The 17,164-nt window shown below is 41.0% G+C and overlaps 1 protein-coding gene across 3 annotated transcripts; it reads right to left on the bottom strand.

Moving 5' to 3' along the window:
- Nucleotides 1-278: 278 nt before the first annotated feature.
- On the bottom strand, nucleotides 279-16,508 carry ptprc (protein tyrosine phosphatase receptor type C). Of its 3 annotated transcripts, XM_068589620.1 has the most exons (32): nucleotides 16,474-16,504; nucleotides 16,256-16,365; nucleotides 12,969-12,995; nucleotides 11,487-11,696; nucleotides 11,233-11,352; nucleotides 11,057-11,086; nucleotides 10,055-10,291; nucleotides 9,717-9,947; nucleotides 9,505-9,618; nucleotides 9,084-9,218; nucleotides 8,809-8,964; nucleotides 8,516-8,671; nucleotides 7,670-7,872; nucleotides 7,510-7,570; nucleotides 7,241-7,349; nucleotides 6,989-7,026; nucleotides 6,586-6,695; nucleotides 6,256-6,346; nucleotides 5,927-6,003; nucleotides 5,759-5,795; nucleotides 5,583-5,680; nucleotides 4,827-4,952; nucleotides 4,435-4,592; nucleotides 4,130-4,265; nucleotides 3,307-3,456; nucleotides 3,070-3,160; nucleotides 2,787-2,926; nucleotides 2,486-2,620; nucleotides 2,260-2,382; nucleotides 1,987-2,138; nucleotides 1,542-1,677; nucleotides 279-1,069 (listed from the first exon to the last, which is right to left on the bottom strand). In XM_068589620.1, the coding sequence occupies exons 2-32, from the start codon at nucleotides 16,317-16,319 to the stop codon at nucleotides 767-769; spliced, it is 3,954 nt and encodes a 1,317-aa protein (XP_068445721.1). In that variant the 5' UTR covers nucleotides 16,320-16,365; nucleotides 16,474-16,504; the 3' UTR covers nucleotides 279-766. The 3 variants fall into 3 exon arrangements, with proteins under 3 accessions (XP_068445721.1, XP_068445722.1, XP_068445723.1); XM_068589621.1 differs by lacking the exon at nucleotides 11,487-11,696 and adding an exon at nucleotides 11,849-11,869 and having other exon boundaries at nucleotides 16,256-16,508; XM_068589622.1 differs by lacking the exon at nucleotides 11,487-11,696 and having other exon boundaries at nucleotides 16,256-16,508.
- Between the last annotated feature and the right edge of the window lie 656 nt (nucleotides 16,509-17,164).

The raw sequence follows: 17,164 nt of genomic DNA on the forward strand, positions 1-17,164 counted from the left end.
ACATCTGGGTTACCAGCTGAACCGCAGTTTGGTGTTGAGTGTGTTACTAATAATCTTTTTGTGTTAAATATTGCTTCATCATGATTGGGGAGCGTGAATATGTGACATTGTCATTGTGAGAAGAGCCCTGACATCGCTCATGTGAGATCATCAAAACTCTCCATGGAGTTGATTGAATATAGTAAGAAGCTGCTTTACTTGGTTAAACTAGCAGAATAAAGTTAATCTGAGCAGAGAAAGTCAACTTTATTGTATAAAATGCATGTATTCAACATAAATGAGACTATTTTTGTAAGTATCTTTTAATGAAATGACAGTCACATGACCACTTTTGAACTTAACAACTATACGTGTGTGTGTGTGTGTGTGTGTGTGTGTGTGTGTGTGTGTGTGTGTGTGTGTGTGTGTGTGTGTGTGTGTGTGTGTGTGTGTGTGTGTGTGTGTGTGTGTACAATCTGTTTATTTAAGGGGGCACTTATACACATATAGGTATAATTTAACATTTCTCACCAAGGCCCCTATAGTTTGACGACAGCATTGTGACACTTTTCCAACTGAAAATATTCATAACTTAGAAAAATTATATTTTTTTGGAAAAATCGACATCATTTTTCATCAAATTCTTTAACACATCTCAACACAACACTGTGTAAAAGCTTTACAATGTTTATACATTCATACTGTTAAGTAATTAAAAAAAAAAAAGCATGTGACTAAAGCGCTTTATTCCCTAAAGTAAAAGGCTCCACCAGCACCGCCCGTCCTCTCAGACCTCCACCGTGACGGTGGCATCATTGCTGCTGTCCTCCAGTGGCACTGTCTTCATTTCAGGCTCCTCTTTTTTCTCTCCCTTCCCTCCATCAGCCACAAGAGCAGCGCTGTCTGCTGCCCCCTGCTGGTTGTTGCTGGTAGTGCTGGCCGGCTTCTCCACCTGCTTCTCTGCTGGCTGCTCCGCTGCTTTGGTTTCATTCACAACCTGCACGGAGTCGCCTGCAGAGGCCGGCACTAGTTCCCCATTCTGGACGGGGAAGACTCCGTCCAGGGCCTCGTACAAGAACTGGTACTGCTCCTGGAGACGACAGGCACAGATTTTAGCGGAAACATAATCTGCTGTGCTGTAGAGTAAAAAGATTTACTTTTCATAACAATATGCAAATAAGAAAACCAGAAAACAGCTTGGAATGAAATGCCAGAAAAGACCAAAACAAACAATTCATTTATCCTTAAGTGTAGCTGATTCCTCTGAGCTATGTACCTCTATTGTCCAAAAATAAAACCACATCATGTTTCCTTATTACGATGAACACTGTAGTTTATTATGAGTCAATCACATTTACCATCCTGCTGCTTTGAACACTCACTAAAGCAATTTGTCTACCTTTAATTCTTCTTTTTTAAATGAAATGAAAAGCAAAGAAACTAAAGGGAGAGATTATTTGTGTTTCTGGTTCAGTGGAATACATTAAACCTACCACAGTATATACAAGGTAATTAAAAAAAACCCTCTGTTTGAAGGTAAAGCTGTGACTCTGACATCTTACCAGGTGAGAGAGCATGCCTTGTCTCTCCTTCCGGAGCGTTTTGACCACTTGGAAAACATCCACCAGCTTCTCCGTCTCAGCGATGTCCAGCAGGTTCCACAGAGCACAGAATATCCCTGAACGGGACGAGCCATCGCTGAGGACACACACACACACACACACACGCAGGTTTAGATCATGCTTTTACTACTATTTCCTTATTAGTAATTAAGATTAGGACTTAAAGAATCTGAACATGCAGCAAAAATCCCAATAAAACTAAGCTTTGGCCTATTACGAAGGAGTTTCAGTCAAAAAAACTGTGTCGTTCGGTTCAAAAATGGAAAAACTCTGCGTTTTATGCCAAAACGTTGTCTGAATGGGGCATGCTGGGACTTCAAATAAGCGCAGGAAGGTTTCCACAAGGCTACGATTCCAGAGGACATTTTCCGTGAGCTGCTCTTACTTGCAGTGGACCACAATGGGCGCGTTCCTCTGTGATTTGCTGCTGTTCTTGATGTTCTTGATCATGTCCGTGAGATCTTGAGCTTTCTCCGGCAGCCCGTCGCTCGTCCACTTCAGCAACTGGAACTGTTTCACCGGCCGACTCTCTTTCCTCTGTGGACAGAAGTGCGGGGGTTGAACACAACTTGTTGCACTGAGGTGACCGCTCAGATGCTGACGGGTATGTTAGCACAGCCGTTGTGAGGAGTTGTGAGTCGGTTGGCTGTTGTGTTACCTTGACGTGACGTATCAGCATGTTGCGGCTGATGAAAGTTGAGGAGGTGTCCGTGCTCGCCAGCTCCACCTCAAAGTCCCCGAATGTGCTCTTGTCTTTATCCCAGTAGACACAATCAGACTCCTGTGGACAGGAAGCGCCATAAGAAAGTGTATCTCCCGTACAGTATATGGACACAAGGCACATTCAACATTATACATATCATGAGATGTGCGTTACACTTTACCTTATCTCCCTCACTGCAGTCTGAGAGCATGATAATAGTAGACGCTCTCTTCTGGTAAACCATGGACCAGAAGTCGGCCACGGTGTCTGGCAGCGGCGTCTGCGCTACGAGGAAGGTGCGTGGGCCCCAGTATCCCTGTGTGGGAAAGAAAACACATCAAACATCTCATGTTGCACACACTCACGCTTCAAAATCAATGAATTCAGAGTTAATGAGATAACTCCTGCTGCAGGAAACAGGCAAGATGGTTTAACAGGAAGAGTTTGCTTTGGCTTTGGAGGTACAGGACACAGAAACATACGTCTATGTGGGAAGCGTTGATGTATATACTGGACTCCTCTTCATCCTCCTCATCTGATGAGTCTTCTTCATCTTCCTCGCTGGGGTCAGTATCATGACTGCGTCCTTCATCCATCTTCAGCAGCACTCGGTTGTAGTCGTCTGAGCGGTGTGAAGTTGAAGACAATTATTTTAATATATGATCGCATGTCCACTGTAATGCACATTGTAAACATAGTCCATATACACAGATGTATTGTGTTGGTATTCTGCAGTATGAAATGTAATTTGTCCCTAATACATACATGGGATGACAGATGAAGAGCGATTCTTCTTCTTGTTCTCTTCTGTGAGCCCCGTGTTGAATGTCCTCCAGTTTTTATAGATGGGGAGTCTCTGAATTATAATAAAAAGACGTTTTACCGGTTATAAATGAAGGTCTTCCATATTAAATCATAAGAGGGAGGAAGAACAACAAAGTGTGGGACTTCATGTTTGTATATTTTTAAGGGATCAGAGACACATGTTGTGAGGTGTCATACCTCAAACTCCTCCTCCATGAAGTTGGGTTCATTTCCTGAGTTCCTTTGTTTCAGCGCGCTCAGCGTGCCGTGCAGCTCGGACACGGAGACCTCGGTCTCTCCGAACTGGTTGTGCTCCAGCAGCGCCTGGTGAATCAGGATGTACTGGGCCTGCGAGCGGATAAATGTATTCAAACAACAAAGGACACACACTGTGGGGATTTAAAACAGACTGTTTTTGACTTTTGCTGCTGTGTTTGGCTGCTATTGTGCTAAATTCTCCTTTTAACCTCAGTGGCAGCCGTCAGGGCCTTCTAAGCCTAAACAGACTATAAACAAACTATTTTATAATTAAAAAACATTTTTTAAATTATTTTATTTTATTTTTTGTATTATTTATTACCTCATTTTCTCATATATATATATATATATATATATATATATATATATATATATATATATATATATATATATATATTGGCAGCTGTGCAATGAGAATATAAGCTAATAGGCAAAAATAATTATAATACATGTAGTGTATTTGCATTATAAAATATACATATGTATGTATGTATGTATATATATATTTTTAATAATTATAAAATAGTTATAACTTTGTAAATAATTTAAACTAAATTTAAATATATATTTGCTTCATTATCTTTGTTTAGCTCTTTGTTCATGTGTGTTTTCCTTCCTGTACGTTTGGTCTGAGATCTGTGAGCACACACACTGAGACCTGGAGCCAAATTATTTGTATTGGTCACATATACTCAGACAATTAACGTACCTCTAACGAGACACAGTCTGTGCCTAAAAATATGACTTAAAATTAATATCTCACCTCCACCTGAACCATGAGACACCTCTGTCTGCGGAGTCTGACCACGTAGCCGTAGATGTCCACTCTCCCCTCCGCCTCCATGCCCTCCATCATGGCATCGATGCCAATGTAGGTGCCTGTCCTCCCAACCCCCGCGCTACACAGGGATAACATTGTGTTCAAAAATGTCATTAATACTTTACTGCTACACGGTCAGTATAGGTACAACTAAATGCAGGTTAGCAGCTAACCAGATAGCACACGTTTATAAAGACATATGCCGTATGTAAAGATAAAAAATACATCAATAAGGAGCTTGAATTTACCTGCAATGAACGACGATGGGGCCACTGAACAAATTCTTGAAGGCGTTGACACGCCTTCTCAGTTTCAGGAGCAGGTGCGGCTCCCCGGGGACGCCGTGGTCCGGCCAGCTCATGAACTGGATGTGGGTCACCTCCCTCTCTGAGTTCTTCTCCCTCTTCTGCAGACACACACGGTTATGTAAATATTACACAAACATATATAACAGCACTGAATGAGGTGAAATCTAATGTATTAAGATGAAGGTGGACAGAAATACTGGCCTTTCCTTGTACTCGCATGTGTACACACAAGTTAACCCTCGTGTGGTGTTCATTTTTTTGTTACTCAGCAGGGATCACGGGTCAAGCAAGGGTCAAAAAGCATGAACATGCAGTGGTTGATGGAGACTCACGTTGGTTAGACTGAGGCGGCGGATGGTGTAATCCGGACAGTGGTCCTCTGAGTTCAGCTTCACAATAAACTCCTCAAAGATCTCAGTCTCTCGTGCCGGAGACGGCCAGTACTGCGCACACTTGATCTGCAACGCAACATGTGAGAGGGGGGAGACGGTGACAACCCAATCGTACATACAAGTAACACATCAGGAACACTTTAGACAAGAAGTCAAATATGTAGTTGATGCATGATTAAAGCAGACAAGTTACAAACATTCTCCAAGAAATATGACCGAGTGTCAATTTTGATCATTTTTGTCCATAGTAGCAGCTCATCTGGCCGAGTAGCTATGATGTGTGTGTTGCAGCTACAGACAGTATAAAGAATTATCCTTTTTTTGTGATTGCTTACACACTAAAAGTGAATATTTAAGCATCAACACATTAACTTATGTAACCTCACACTGAGGCAATAAAACACATATTTTGCAATTCTGCAACACACGTCTTACCAAACACTACGCAGTTTCCCACATTATATGCAAAACATACCAGCAACTGGCAACACACACACAAACACATGCACACACACACACTGTCTAACCCACACAAAGTAGGGAGCTGACCCGAGGTCTTTTGACACGCTCACCTCTTCATATTAAGAGCTGGAGAAATGGAGGCAGCGTGAGCGAGAGGAGAAGAGGATGAGGAGGAGAAGAGGAGGCAGGACAATATTTAAAGTCAACAAAAAGTTTGAACTCCTGCTCTCTTACCCTGTTCCCCTCTTCACAGCGTGTGACCATGACAATGATGGACGACTGCTGCTCCCAGACCATCCTCCAGAAGTCGCTCACCGTCTCATCCTTCGGCCCTGCGGCACATGCAGAATATCTTCATCGTCTCATCCACAAAACGTGATGGTGCGAAGAATATGAATACTTTATCTTACCTTGAGCTGCAATGTACTTTTTGGATTCCTTGTACCCCTGCAGGAGGAAAACAAAAGATGCTCAATAAGGTGTGTAGTATCAGAAAAGGGCTGAACCATGTGTTTATTTAGCTGCCCAAGACAGTGGGTGTAAAAGCTGCAGGAGCACGATGTGGATGTGTTTCATACGTCAATGAAGCTGGCATTGATGTATTCACATCCCGCCTCTCCGTTCCCGGTGGCCAGCTGGACACGGTTATAATCATCTGGACAGGAAGTGAATGAATGAATAAATATTAGTATTACAAAATATTAAAAAATCACAGAAGACACTTTAGCATCCCTACAACATGAACGAGGAGTGTGTGTTACATTGTCTGGACATTAAGAAGCTGTTTTCAATGGAACAGGTATATCTCACATTGATTTAAATATTGGAATAAAACCAACCTCCTCACTGCTTTGAAAGTCTAGTTTCTAGTATATAAACAGCCTCGGGTGTTGTTGGACAGACTCACACGGCAGGATGTCCACGTAGCGGTTCTTGGAGACGTTGCAGGGCTTCTTGGCCTCTTTCACGTTGTACCTGGAGAAGATTCTGGGGATGCTCTGAAAGCAGAAAACAATTCATGTCAATTGCAAAAACACCAAGCAGCAATTCCAAAGTACCATCCACACTTCAAATCTACAGACGGCCACGCCCCTCAGCATGCACGACTCCATTGGTTAAAGTCCCGCCTTGGACTTTTACTACGCTATTCCACCATCTTCCTCTTTGCCGCTCTGTTCTTCCATCCAACTAAGACCAATACATACAAAACAAACAACAGCAAAAATATCAAACTGACCTGAAACTCTGCCAGGAAAAGCCTCCCCTCGTCAGCGAGCTTCCTCTTGTAAGCTTCCAGCAGGAACTCTGCTGCGATCGGCTCGACGGGCAACAGGTTCTCTTCGTCATCTACAAGCGAAGCAGCCAGCAGGTAAGAAAGAAGAAGAACCAACGCAATGCTAATAGAAATGTATTACTAGCCATTATTCTAAATGAGAGTGTAGTAAATATTTGAATGGATGTATGTGTGTTTATTCATCATTTGTCTATATTCTGGAATAAAGGAATTTGTCTTTATAGTCAGATTTCTTTTTTTAAACATCATCAATTATTTGAAAACAGCAGCTGCTACATAGTCAATGTGTCATTCATCACAAACTTAAAGACCAAGGATCCTGAAACAAATTATGAAGTCAACTCACTCGCTGGAGAAATAAGCATCATGTTTTCACCCAGGTTGCTGAAAATAAAAATAAAAAATGTGGATGATTGGCCCAAAATAATTTAAATTATAGAGACATTATATATAAAGAATGGGGAAAAGGCCTATAAAAAGCTTTATAACAGTATTAATATGTCTAAAATGCAATAATAGTTATCTTTGTGTACTGTAAAGGAAAAGATGTGTATTGGATATGTGTAAAACAATCACAGTCAGACTGAATAACTCTTACTGGGACGCTCTGCGCTTCAGAACGTAAATCTTGTAGACGACTAAGAGCAGAGCCACAGATGTGAGGATGATGAGGAAGACCAGAAGCCCAATGACAGCTTTGTCGTTATCTGTAAAATGATGCAGAAATAATATCAAAGTGGTGACGTTCATGTAAAGATGCAATGTGTAGCAATGGATGTGTGGACCGCCTGTCAAAGCAAAAACAGGTCAAATGATTTAACTGAACAATATGAGACAATGTGTGGCATTAATTCAACCGGCACATACAGGAAGTGGTCACAGAGTCTCTCTTGGGGTTGCTGCATAGCTGCTCATTGCAAACAGTCACCTGGAAAAAGGAAGAAACAATCAATTATTATTAGGAATCGTAGCACTGGAACAAAACGATGAATTCCAATATGATAATCTTGTGAAATCTCATGCAAACCTCCAGTGAGTATTCCGTTGAGTAGCTCAGATCTTTAAACTCAAAATAGCATTTTTTTTTGTTAACCTTCTTGGGGACACCATTAAGTTGGGCAACGAATTCCTTTAGATGTCCATTGAAACGTTTGTCTTTATAAGCACAAGTTACTATGATGACGTTATGCTCTGGAACGTTCACCGTCAGAGAAGTGATATCTTCTGGTGCTGGAAGAGAAGAAGAACATGTTTTCCTTGAGCTCCAACACTTCCTCACAGTCAAAGTGATACTTCCATTAGCTTCATGAGTGTTTTAACACTGATATGCATCACCAGTGTGTTGCTGTACTGGTTGTAAAATGGGTCTAACTTGTGTTTAAATAAAGCTATCCTGAAACGCAAACTGTAGTTAAAGCAGCAAACACATTTAAAAACTTAAAAACTTTGAGTGAATGCAAATTGAATTATGTAACGCTAGTGTTATTTTATGTTTCTACAAGTTGCACCTGTCTACAGTTTGAGTCAATAATTACTCTGGTACCAAACAGACTGAAGCTGGAGTTGTAGTCCAGGACCAGAATACCTCTGAGAGTACCTGCTGTACTTCACTAACGCTTGAAGCTGCGTGGTAATGTTCATTAGAACAGAAGCGTGGTGCTCTGATGCTTCGGCCTGCTGTTGTGTTTATTGGTACCAGGGACGGATTTACTGTCTGATCATCATTTAATGTCACATGTTTAAAAAAAAAGAGGATGAAAAATCAGATAAATGACATAAATTGAATTCTAATAATGGATAGAACAAATTTCCTGAGAAATATTATGACTGAAAGCACAATAAATAAATAGTCTGACATTTTGTTGATACTTACTTCCAGTCTTAGTTGTGTGATCAACTGTATGTGGTTCGTTAGTTGATGGGGTAACTTTATTGTCGTATTTGCTTTGGACTTCACATGAATAAAAGGTGAATGGTTTCAGTCCTGTAACGCTACATGTTCCTCCTGATCCGGTCACGGTAGCTGGAACTGAACACAGCTTCATTAGTTTGGTTTGACTGAACAACAAGGCCACTATTTATTTAACAGTCGAGTAAAAATGATCTCCAAAGACTTCCAAAAGTGCATTCCTGTACGACGCATCAAATGATAACACCTTTACTCACCTTTAGTGGGTTTGCGTTTGTCGTACGTTTCACAACTGCAGTCATAAGAAAGCTTCTTCAGACCAGGAAGTTCGCTTTGACACGTCCTACTGGTCGTGTTCCAACTCAACTGGATGGAGGTGTTGGTGACGTCGCTTTGTTGGCTTATTGTGAGATCTGTTGGACACATCAGACATCTGTAACACTGAACATCTGGAGCTGTTCCTTTCTGCAGAGTTATCTTAAGCTACAAGTCATTGTTAGTTAACACGGAGGAGACGCGGATGCTAACGTACCGCAGTCCACCCTGAACTTGACAGCAGTCGTGTGTTTCACGGTGTCGTTGAGTTTGATCTGACCGGTGCAGCTGTAGTCTGTGAAGGGCTCCAGCTCAGAAAGATTCATGGTGGCTTGGTGGAGTTCATCGGCTTCTGTGGAGACACAAGGATGACAGCTTTTCTTTAGCAGCTGGTATTTGTACCTCTTCGACTGCAATGGGAACTCATTCACAGTGAATTAATAAATATTCCATATGCAGTGCACAAAGCAATACCTTGACTTTCTCTTCCCCCAAAAGACAATTTAGATTCTGCTTCAAGTCAGATTGTTGCTACGTGTTGAACATCTACTGTGACAAAAGGTCTCTTTCTCTTTCTATGTAAATCCATTCACGATGCAGACACACAAAGTCTCTTTACCTCGAGTCCTTCCACTTACTCTGACAGGTGTAATCAATGATGAGATTGTCGCAGTTTGGAGGTAATTTTGAGTTTATTTTTGCGGGAAATTCATTTAAAACCATCAGATTTACTTCAGTTGGATCTAAGAAATCTGTAGAAAAGAAAGGAAACAGCAGAGACATTAAAGCTGATGACACAAGGTGTACACCACATGCAATTCAAACCACACGAGGACTCGACTGTACATACCAAAAGGGATGCTCTTGGTGAGGCTAAAGGAAGCCCCACACATTCCTGAAGTGAAGGTTGTAGTTAAATCTGTGCATATGTCACTGAAAGCAGGTTTGAAGCAGAACTGCTTCACGTCATCTTTGCATGACTTGATATTTGATGCTGGCAGTGAAGAGCTGATGTCCCAGTCACTCTGGTAACAAACATATCCAGTCATGTTGCAGCCGCCATCTTTAACGTCATCTTGAGCTGAAATACACAAGTGAAACGTTCAGCACGCATCCGTCTGTTTGTCTCATTCCGTAGATTAGAAGAAAATACAAAGACATTCAGCCCAATTCATTGTTTTTACTCACTCATATTCAGTGTCCTAACTTCAGTTTCACAAGTTTCTATGTCAGGATGATGGATGAACGTCACATTCAGCTCATACTCGGTACAGGGCTTCAGGTGTTTGATTAGATGAGAGCTTTGATTGGACTGAACGATGAGTTGGCCCGGTTGGTTCTTTTCTTTGAGGCTGATGGTGAAGTTGGTGGAGTTCAACATTTCAACCTTGAAGCCAAACTTGACGGCTGTGACGACGTCAGAACCTGAACACAAAATGAAGAGTTATAAAACATCCTACTGCGGTTCATACAAACCACCTGATGACATCCTGTAACCTCAGTGGTTCTCAAACTTTTTCTGTCACCACTTTGGAGGAAGCAAAATGTTCAGGCCCCAACAACACGGGAACAAAATGATTCAACTTTTTGAGACTCCTTTATCCTTGCTTTTTGACTTAATAGATTAAAGAAAATGTAAATCCCTTTCAAGTAAACCAGATCGCTCCATTTGATGAAAACTAACAACATGTGCAATCACTTTGTTAAAACAATGCAAATAAAGTTACATATGTGCAAAAAATAACTCAAATTTGGCAAAAAGATGAGCAAGGAAGCCGGCTGGATCCCTGTTTTCTCCTCATAGTTTCACGTTGAAGTGTCCTTGAGCAAGGCACTGAAGCCCCAGAGCTTCACAGTAACACAAAGCTCCTTAAAATACTGAGCATGATGGGTAAAATGCAGAGAATAATTCCCCCAGTCTGAGATTAATAAAGGATTCTTAAAAAATACATAAAATATATGTTTTTTAATTTTTTTAAGAATCTGCATCCCTCCGCACCCCACATGTAATACCTTCGCGCCCCACTAGAGGGTCGCGCCCCACAGTTTGAGAACCACTGCTGTAATCTTAGTTTGCTTATCTAGATGTTGGAAAACATAATATAATAAGTGGTTTGTTGAGTGCGTTTGTTAAAAATAAATGTAAAGATGAAAAGTATTGTCTCTTGAAAAAATATTACTGATACTCACACTGTGCAGGTGTAGAAGTTTGTGTCGTGACTGGAGAACACATTCAGATAAGAAACAACAACATATTAGTAGATGATTATAACTCTTTAAAATCTCCAAATCAACTACTCAAAAACTGTTTTCTATCACAGTCGTCGACAAGACAAATGGAGAACATGTAAGGAGAAAAGTCCAACCTTTGACAGTAGTCACTGAGGTGTTTGGAGGTGAAGTCTGGGTTTGAGTGGTGTTATTGGGTGATGGTGCAATGCTTGGAGGAGGAGGAGGAGAAGGAGGAGGAGGAGGAGCAGTGGTGGCTGTAAGATGGAGAGCATGCTGGAGGTCACTTTCAAGTGGAAATACTTTCCTTTCTAACAGTGAAGTCTGACTCGGAGTCAACACCTCTGCAACCCTAATTATCCCAATAAAAAACTGAGGCGGGATACGTTACCAGTCTCGGTGGTTAAATTGAGCGTCACATTTTGTGAGGAGGAGGTGATGGTTGGTGAAGTGAGTGGAGGTTTGTGGGCAGTTGTCGATTCGGCTGGAGACGTGACAGTAGCTGTTGTCACGGTGCGTGGAGTGGAGGTGGGGACAGATAAGCTGGTTGTTGTTGTTGGGAAAGTGGAATTTGTGCGTGGAGGTAAGAGGGTTGAAACATCTGCGTTCCAAGAAAATGAAAATCAGACCAAACACAGTAGCTCAATGCTAGCTCCCACTTCATCAAAAGATGCTACATGTAGCATTTTCCCCTCCAATGATGATGAACACATGAATCCTTTGGCCTCTTCTTACAAATATGGAGTAGCTCACGTGTCTTTCCTTCCATCGCATCTCATTAAACAAGAAGAGAAAGTGAAATAAACATAGTAGCACTGTGCAAGAGCAGAGTTATAGGTCAGGCTAATTAAAGAGAGACAGCAAATGTAAAGAGTACGAATATTTAAAGACTAGATAACAACTTGGAACTTCCCAATTTAACTACTTACGTTAAGATAATTATTTATGCAAGACACATTTTCTGAAACAGTATGTATGAACATGCAAATTATGCATTATATGATAATTTGGATACATTTCCAGAACAGTAATCTGAATTTGGGATAAAGCCTAGCTTCATTTATTTTACATATGAGTCAAAAGTTTTTACGAAGGGAATTCTGGATCTATATTTTCATCCCCCCATATCAAGATGTCTGACATTTTGCAATGGACATTATCTAAAGCTGGATCTTGTTGAGTTTAGGAGACCAAATTGTGGTAAAATATACACCTGAATGTGTATTTCAAGTCTTTAAGAGAACCTTGAAGCAGAATAACCCAACGTGTCAAAACTAAAACGTGCAAAACGATGTCAAGAACAGAAGAGGAAACACACATGTGAGTAAAATTAGACCTGCAGACATTTCTTTCCATTTCACCACTGCGAGCCTTCTGAACGCCACAATACTTCCTGCACTGGGTTTCAATGGAAATCTCCATTGCAGATGAGTTGCATGCTGTATGAACAGAAGCGTTTCATTCTGCTAAAAGCTAAATGTTCTGAGCGGAGCACCAACTGGAATACACTCACATGTGTTGCGTATAAACAGCAGTGTGGATGTGACTGTGGCTCCACATTCCTACAGTAAGGGGGCGCTATCTGAGACTCATACTCTGGATCTGTTTCAGGATGCTGCCATTAAAACCTGAGTCAGTCCCTTAAAATGAGCCCAAAGTTGAGCGAGCAACTTAGAAAAAGAGAGAAGATATATATCGGCCACACATTATGCACGGAGCACATGATCTACATGATCAGATGCTGCTGGACAGAGAAGACGGAGAGGTTGAAGTGAAGGTATCACACAAGGTTTAGCACATTCGTGGCAAAATTCAAATTAAACATTTTATTCATGATAAAAATGATTGAACGTTAGAAGTGTTGCCCACTCACTTGATGTGGATGTAGGTTCATCTTGACCTGCAAAGAGGAAGAAAATGTAAATTATAAAAGCTTTTTTTGACGTAAAAGAGTACAACGGTGTATAGAATCTGCAGAAGAAACACACAAGATCACAAACTGTGATTTGTTCTTTAAGTTAAGTCTTATTAAAAGTGTCCACTTTATATCTGACGTATAAAACTCTTCCTGCAAAAGCATCGTCAGGTCAAACACAGGAAAAGAAGCTTTTCATCTGAAACTCTGCATGAGGTTGCTACAACAATGCTGCAAGGAGCCTCACTGCTATTTCAAAAAACCACGGTTTCCTGCTTTGCACTGAAAGCTAGAACCTCTCCACATTTGCACAATTAGTGTCAGTTGGCACGGCTCACTCATACTAAAGGGAAAATGGACTTTCTTTATTATATTCGTTCTTAGTTATAAGAAATGTCAGCGTCCCGTAACGTTAGCAACTCAAAGAACTGGTAACACTCACTGCTTTAAATCTAAAATAAGAGAAATATAAGCAGGTTCCCCAAAATGTAAATGTTACATCAGTCTCTTAGCTTTTAGTTTCTTTTAACTTGTCTAGTTCTGTGTTTTCTGTCTGTAACTGTGTGTTTTTTATGCTGCTGCCCAAATCTTGACCAGGTCTCCCTCAAAAAATAGATTTTTAATCTCAATGGGACTCTTTTACATTATAATATGAAATGAAAAAGCTTGTAAAAGTTTGTCTGTTTGCTTCACTACGTCTGATTTTTTAGAATGGATTTTCTGCAAATACGTGTTGGCTGTTTGTCCATTTGTTCTTTATCATTATCTGAATGCGTGGTGAGGGGCTGGGGGACAGTCAGGCGATGATCTCAGGATGTGGTTTCACGCTCTTGTCTCACCAGACGTAGCGTGCTCTCTGCACTTCATACTTTGTCGTGACTCATTTTAATTGTTTCAGTGAAAGCTTTTGAAAGGTGCATTTAATATGTCAAGCCGTGCATTTTTACCAAAACTGAGTTGTTGTTTTTTTAAAACCAGTTTGAAGTGAAGCCCACTCTTTCTGCGTCTTCACAGCCAGGAGTGAAACTAAAGTGTGATACTGTAACTTTAGTGCGTTTAAGGTCACAAGCTTTTTTTTCTTCGCCTAAGTTTGAGAAAGAAGCAGAAGTAGAAAAAGGGAGACAGGGCCACGGAGAAGGTGTTCAATAATGTCACAATAATGACATTAAGAGCCGAGGTGCCGGGTGAGCTCGACGTTCAGTAAAGAAGCAGAAACGGCGTCGGCCATGTTGCAGTTTTCTCTCTATCAGCTCTCACCATCAGTTTGGTTTAATCTTTACTTTCTTCACATATTTTGCATGAACACGCACGCACATGTTTAACATTTCTGACCTCACTTCTTCATTTTACTTCCCCTTTTTTCACAAGTTCTCAAGTCATTTACTTGAGCTCTGCCTCAGGCCGCCCGCCGCTCTGCCAGGAAACGAAGGAAACGAAGGACTGGAACACGGAAGTGGTTAACGTTTTGACAACTCTGTCCTGATGCAGCTATATACAGCTGGCTAGTATTTTGCATATATATACTAGTTTGTTTGTACAGAGATTCTCATATTTTATGCTATTTAACGTCACGGTAAAACAGCATAATAAGCAAACCTGCGATACAAGTATACATTGCAGGTCAGAAGTATTTACTGTCATTATTTTACTTCACAAAGGGAACTTTTCTCCAGAAGCAGCGTGACATGCTCGTGATACTTTTAAGTAGATTTAACTGATAATACTTCTTATACTTGTATTTAAATAGAAGGTGGGACTTGTGATGATGTGTTTCCCCACTGAGGCATGTCCAGTGGCACGTCCTTTGTAAAATACCTCACATTAACCTCACATTAACCACAAGTATAAGATTCTTGAATTTAATTTACATTATTATGCAGTATATCATATCGTTAGAGCTGATTTTAGTTATATATGTTTATTCTGTACATCAATATATTGGTGTTTTTGCATTTTTTAAATCTTAATCTGCAAAAAGCAAACAGAAAATGAAGTGTAGTGGCGTGTAATACATCAGAATAGTACTGATGTACAATATTTGAGTAACTGTACTTAGTAAATATCAACCAGTGGTTATAAAGAATGATATTCATGTTAAAATAACTACATTGAAACAATATGAATCAAACAGATTGCTATTATACAATATTGCTCCTTCCCTGTACTTTAATTATGAAAACAGAAGCTTGACGATTGAAAAGAGGAGACACATTAATAAAAAGGCCTGTCGATGCGGCGCACCTCGATGACTCGCCTCGCAGAAATACTGTATGTTCGACACAAACGACACACGCTGACCCCGACTGACATGAAAGAGTTAAATGAATAGATTGAAGGGTTCGTTCAGCTGGCGTGTGCAGACGCTGCTGCTGAAAATAGCAGAAATTATTTGATGTGCTGAAAAGTAGCAGAACTCTGAGTGATGCAAGAGGCAGCAAGGTTGTTCTGACTTAACACACGCATATATGCACACACACGCGCGCACGCACACGCACACACACACACACACACACTCAGAAATGCATCATATACAACACCTACAGCCACTAGGGTTGAAGTGAAGAGCTTGCAGGGACACACCCAGATAAAAAAATCTTCTCATCTGACAACCCCCCCTCCCTCTTTCTCTCTTACCCACACACACACACACACACACACACACACACACACACACACACACACACACACACAGTGTCAAAGCAGAACAGAAACATGATTGCAAAAATTCCAACAGCTTTGTACCGAATGAAAGAACACGTTTTTTAAAGAGTTTTCTTATTAAAAGCACGCTTTGACTGAACATAACTGTTTATTCTTTTGCCAAAGGGGCTCACAAAGCTGTCACTTATCAGCTCCTCACATCACAACTGTGTGCTGTAATGTCTTGTGTTCTTGGGTTTGGAAAGTTAAAGAAACGTGAAGTAGCACAAACGGAGCCGCGACTCAAAGACACCATGTACTGTAGCTTGTCATTTCTGCCCTCAGTTTTTTACTTTAAATGATTTTATTTTGCGCAGCGCTGACTGATTTATCTCTCCATCTGAGGCATGGAAAGCGTTTCACCTTTTCTCATGAACACAATCAACAATATGCTACGATTTCAAAAAACAACTAAGTTAGGAGTTTAGAAGAAGAGGCCTCATCGCCGACAGTTGGAAGTTTTATTCTTGGAGAAGACACGAGGACACAACATCTTAAACGCCCAATGCTTTTCCTTCATGACGAAGAGGAAGATGGTTACTTACAGTTGGCTAAACTGATGATCCCAGCCCACAGCAGCAGGATCTTGAGACCACAGAGACCGGCCATCTCCCGGTTAAGGTGTGTGTGCGGCGACACACCATGCAATGCAGTCCTAGAAGGGACCGACAGGCGGATGAAACAAGCCAACCCAACGCCGTTCCACTTCTTCACCGAATTCTAACAGAAAATAAGTCGAAATACGTTGTTTTAAACGACGTACGTGTTCTGTGTTATCAGTGGACGCAGCTTCCTGGACTTAACCCTGATCCTCGCCCTTAGTTTCAAGTTGAGCAAGTGGGAGTGATGTCACACCAAAAAGAGCCTGCCTTCACCTTAACGTGACAGGAAGCCTCGTTTCAGCGACGCCACCAAGAACAGGAAGTCTTCTCTCGTCTAATCTGCACTTGCTTCTGCTCGAGTGTGAAATCCCTCTGACTTATGAGAAGACAGAGAGAGATTCAGCTTCAGGTGGAGCCTTTATTTGACTCAAATATTGTGTTATGACCTATTAGACCTGTAGATTCATGCTCAATACATGGCTGTTATCAAACACACAGCTTAACTCCATGTGAACAGGCGGAGAAATGAAAGGAAATGCTGATATTAACACACATGGAGGCTGATATTAACACACATGGAGGCTGATATTAACACACATGGAGGCTGATATTAACACACATGGAGGCTGATATTAACACACATGGAGGCTGATATTAACACACATGGAGGCTGATATTAACACACATGGAGGCTGATATTAACACACATGGAGGCTGATATTAACACACATGGAGGCTGATATTAACACACATGGAGGCTGATATTAACACACATGGAGGCTGATATTAACACACATTGAGGCTGATATTAACACACATGGAGGCTGATATTAACACACATGGAGGCTGATA

Source organism: Clinocottus analis, unplaced genomic scaffold, assembly GCF_023055335.1.
Source record: "Clinocottus analis isolate CAN_PGR_092001 unplaced genomic scaffold, fCliAna1.0.p SCAF_23, whole genome shotgun sequence".
Classification (NCBI taxonomy): Eukaryota; Metazoa; Chordata; class Actinopteri; order Perciformes; family Cottidae; genus Clinocottus; species Clinocottus analis.

Bases quoted from the DNA above. Each gene is read 5' to 3' on its own strand.
- ptprc (XM_068589620.1), bottom strand. From the start codon at position 16,319: ATGGCCGGTCTCTGTGGTCTCAAGATCCTGCTGCTGTGGGCTGGGATC. The intron at 3,457-4,129 runs GTGAGATATTAA...ATCCGCTCGCAG, and splicing joins GTCTCATGGTTCAGGTGGAG to GCCCAGTACATCCTGATTCA. The intron at 2,927-3,069 runs GTATGTATTAGG...CACACCGCTCAG, and splicing joins CTCTTCATCTGTCATCCCAT to ACGACTACAACCGAGTGCTG.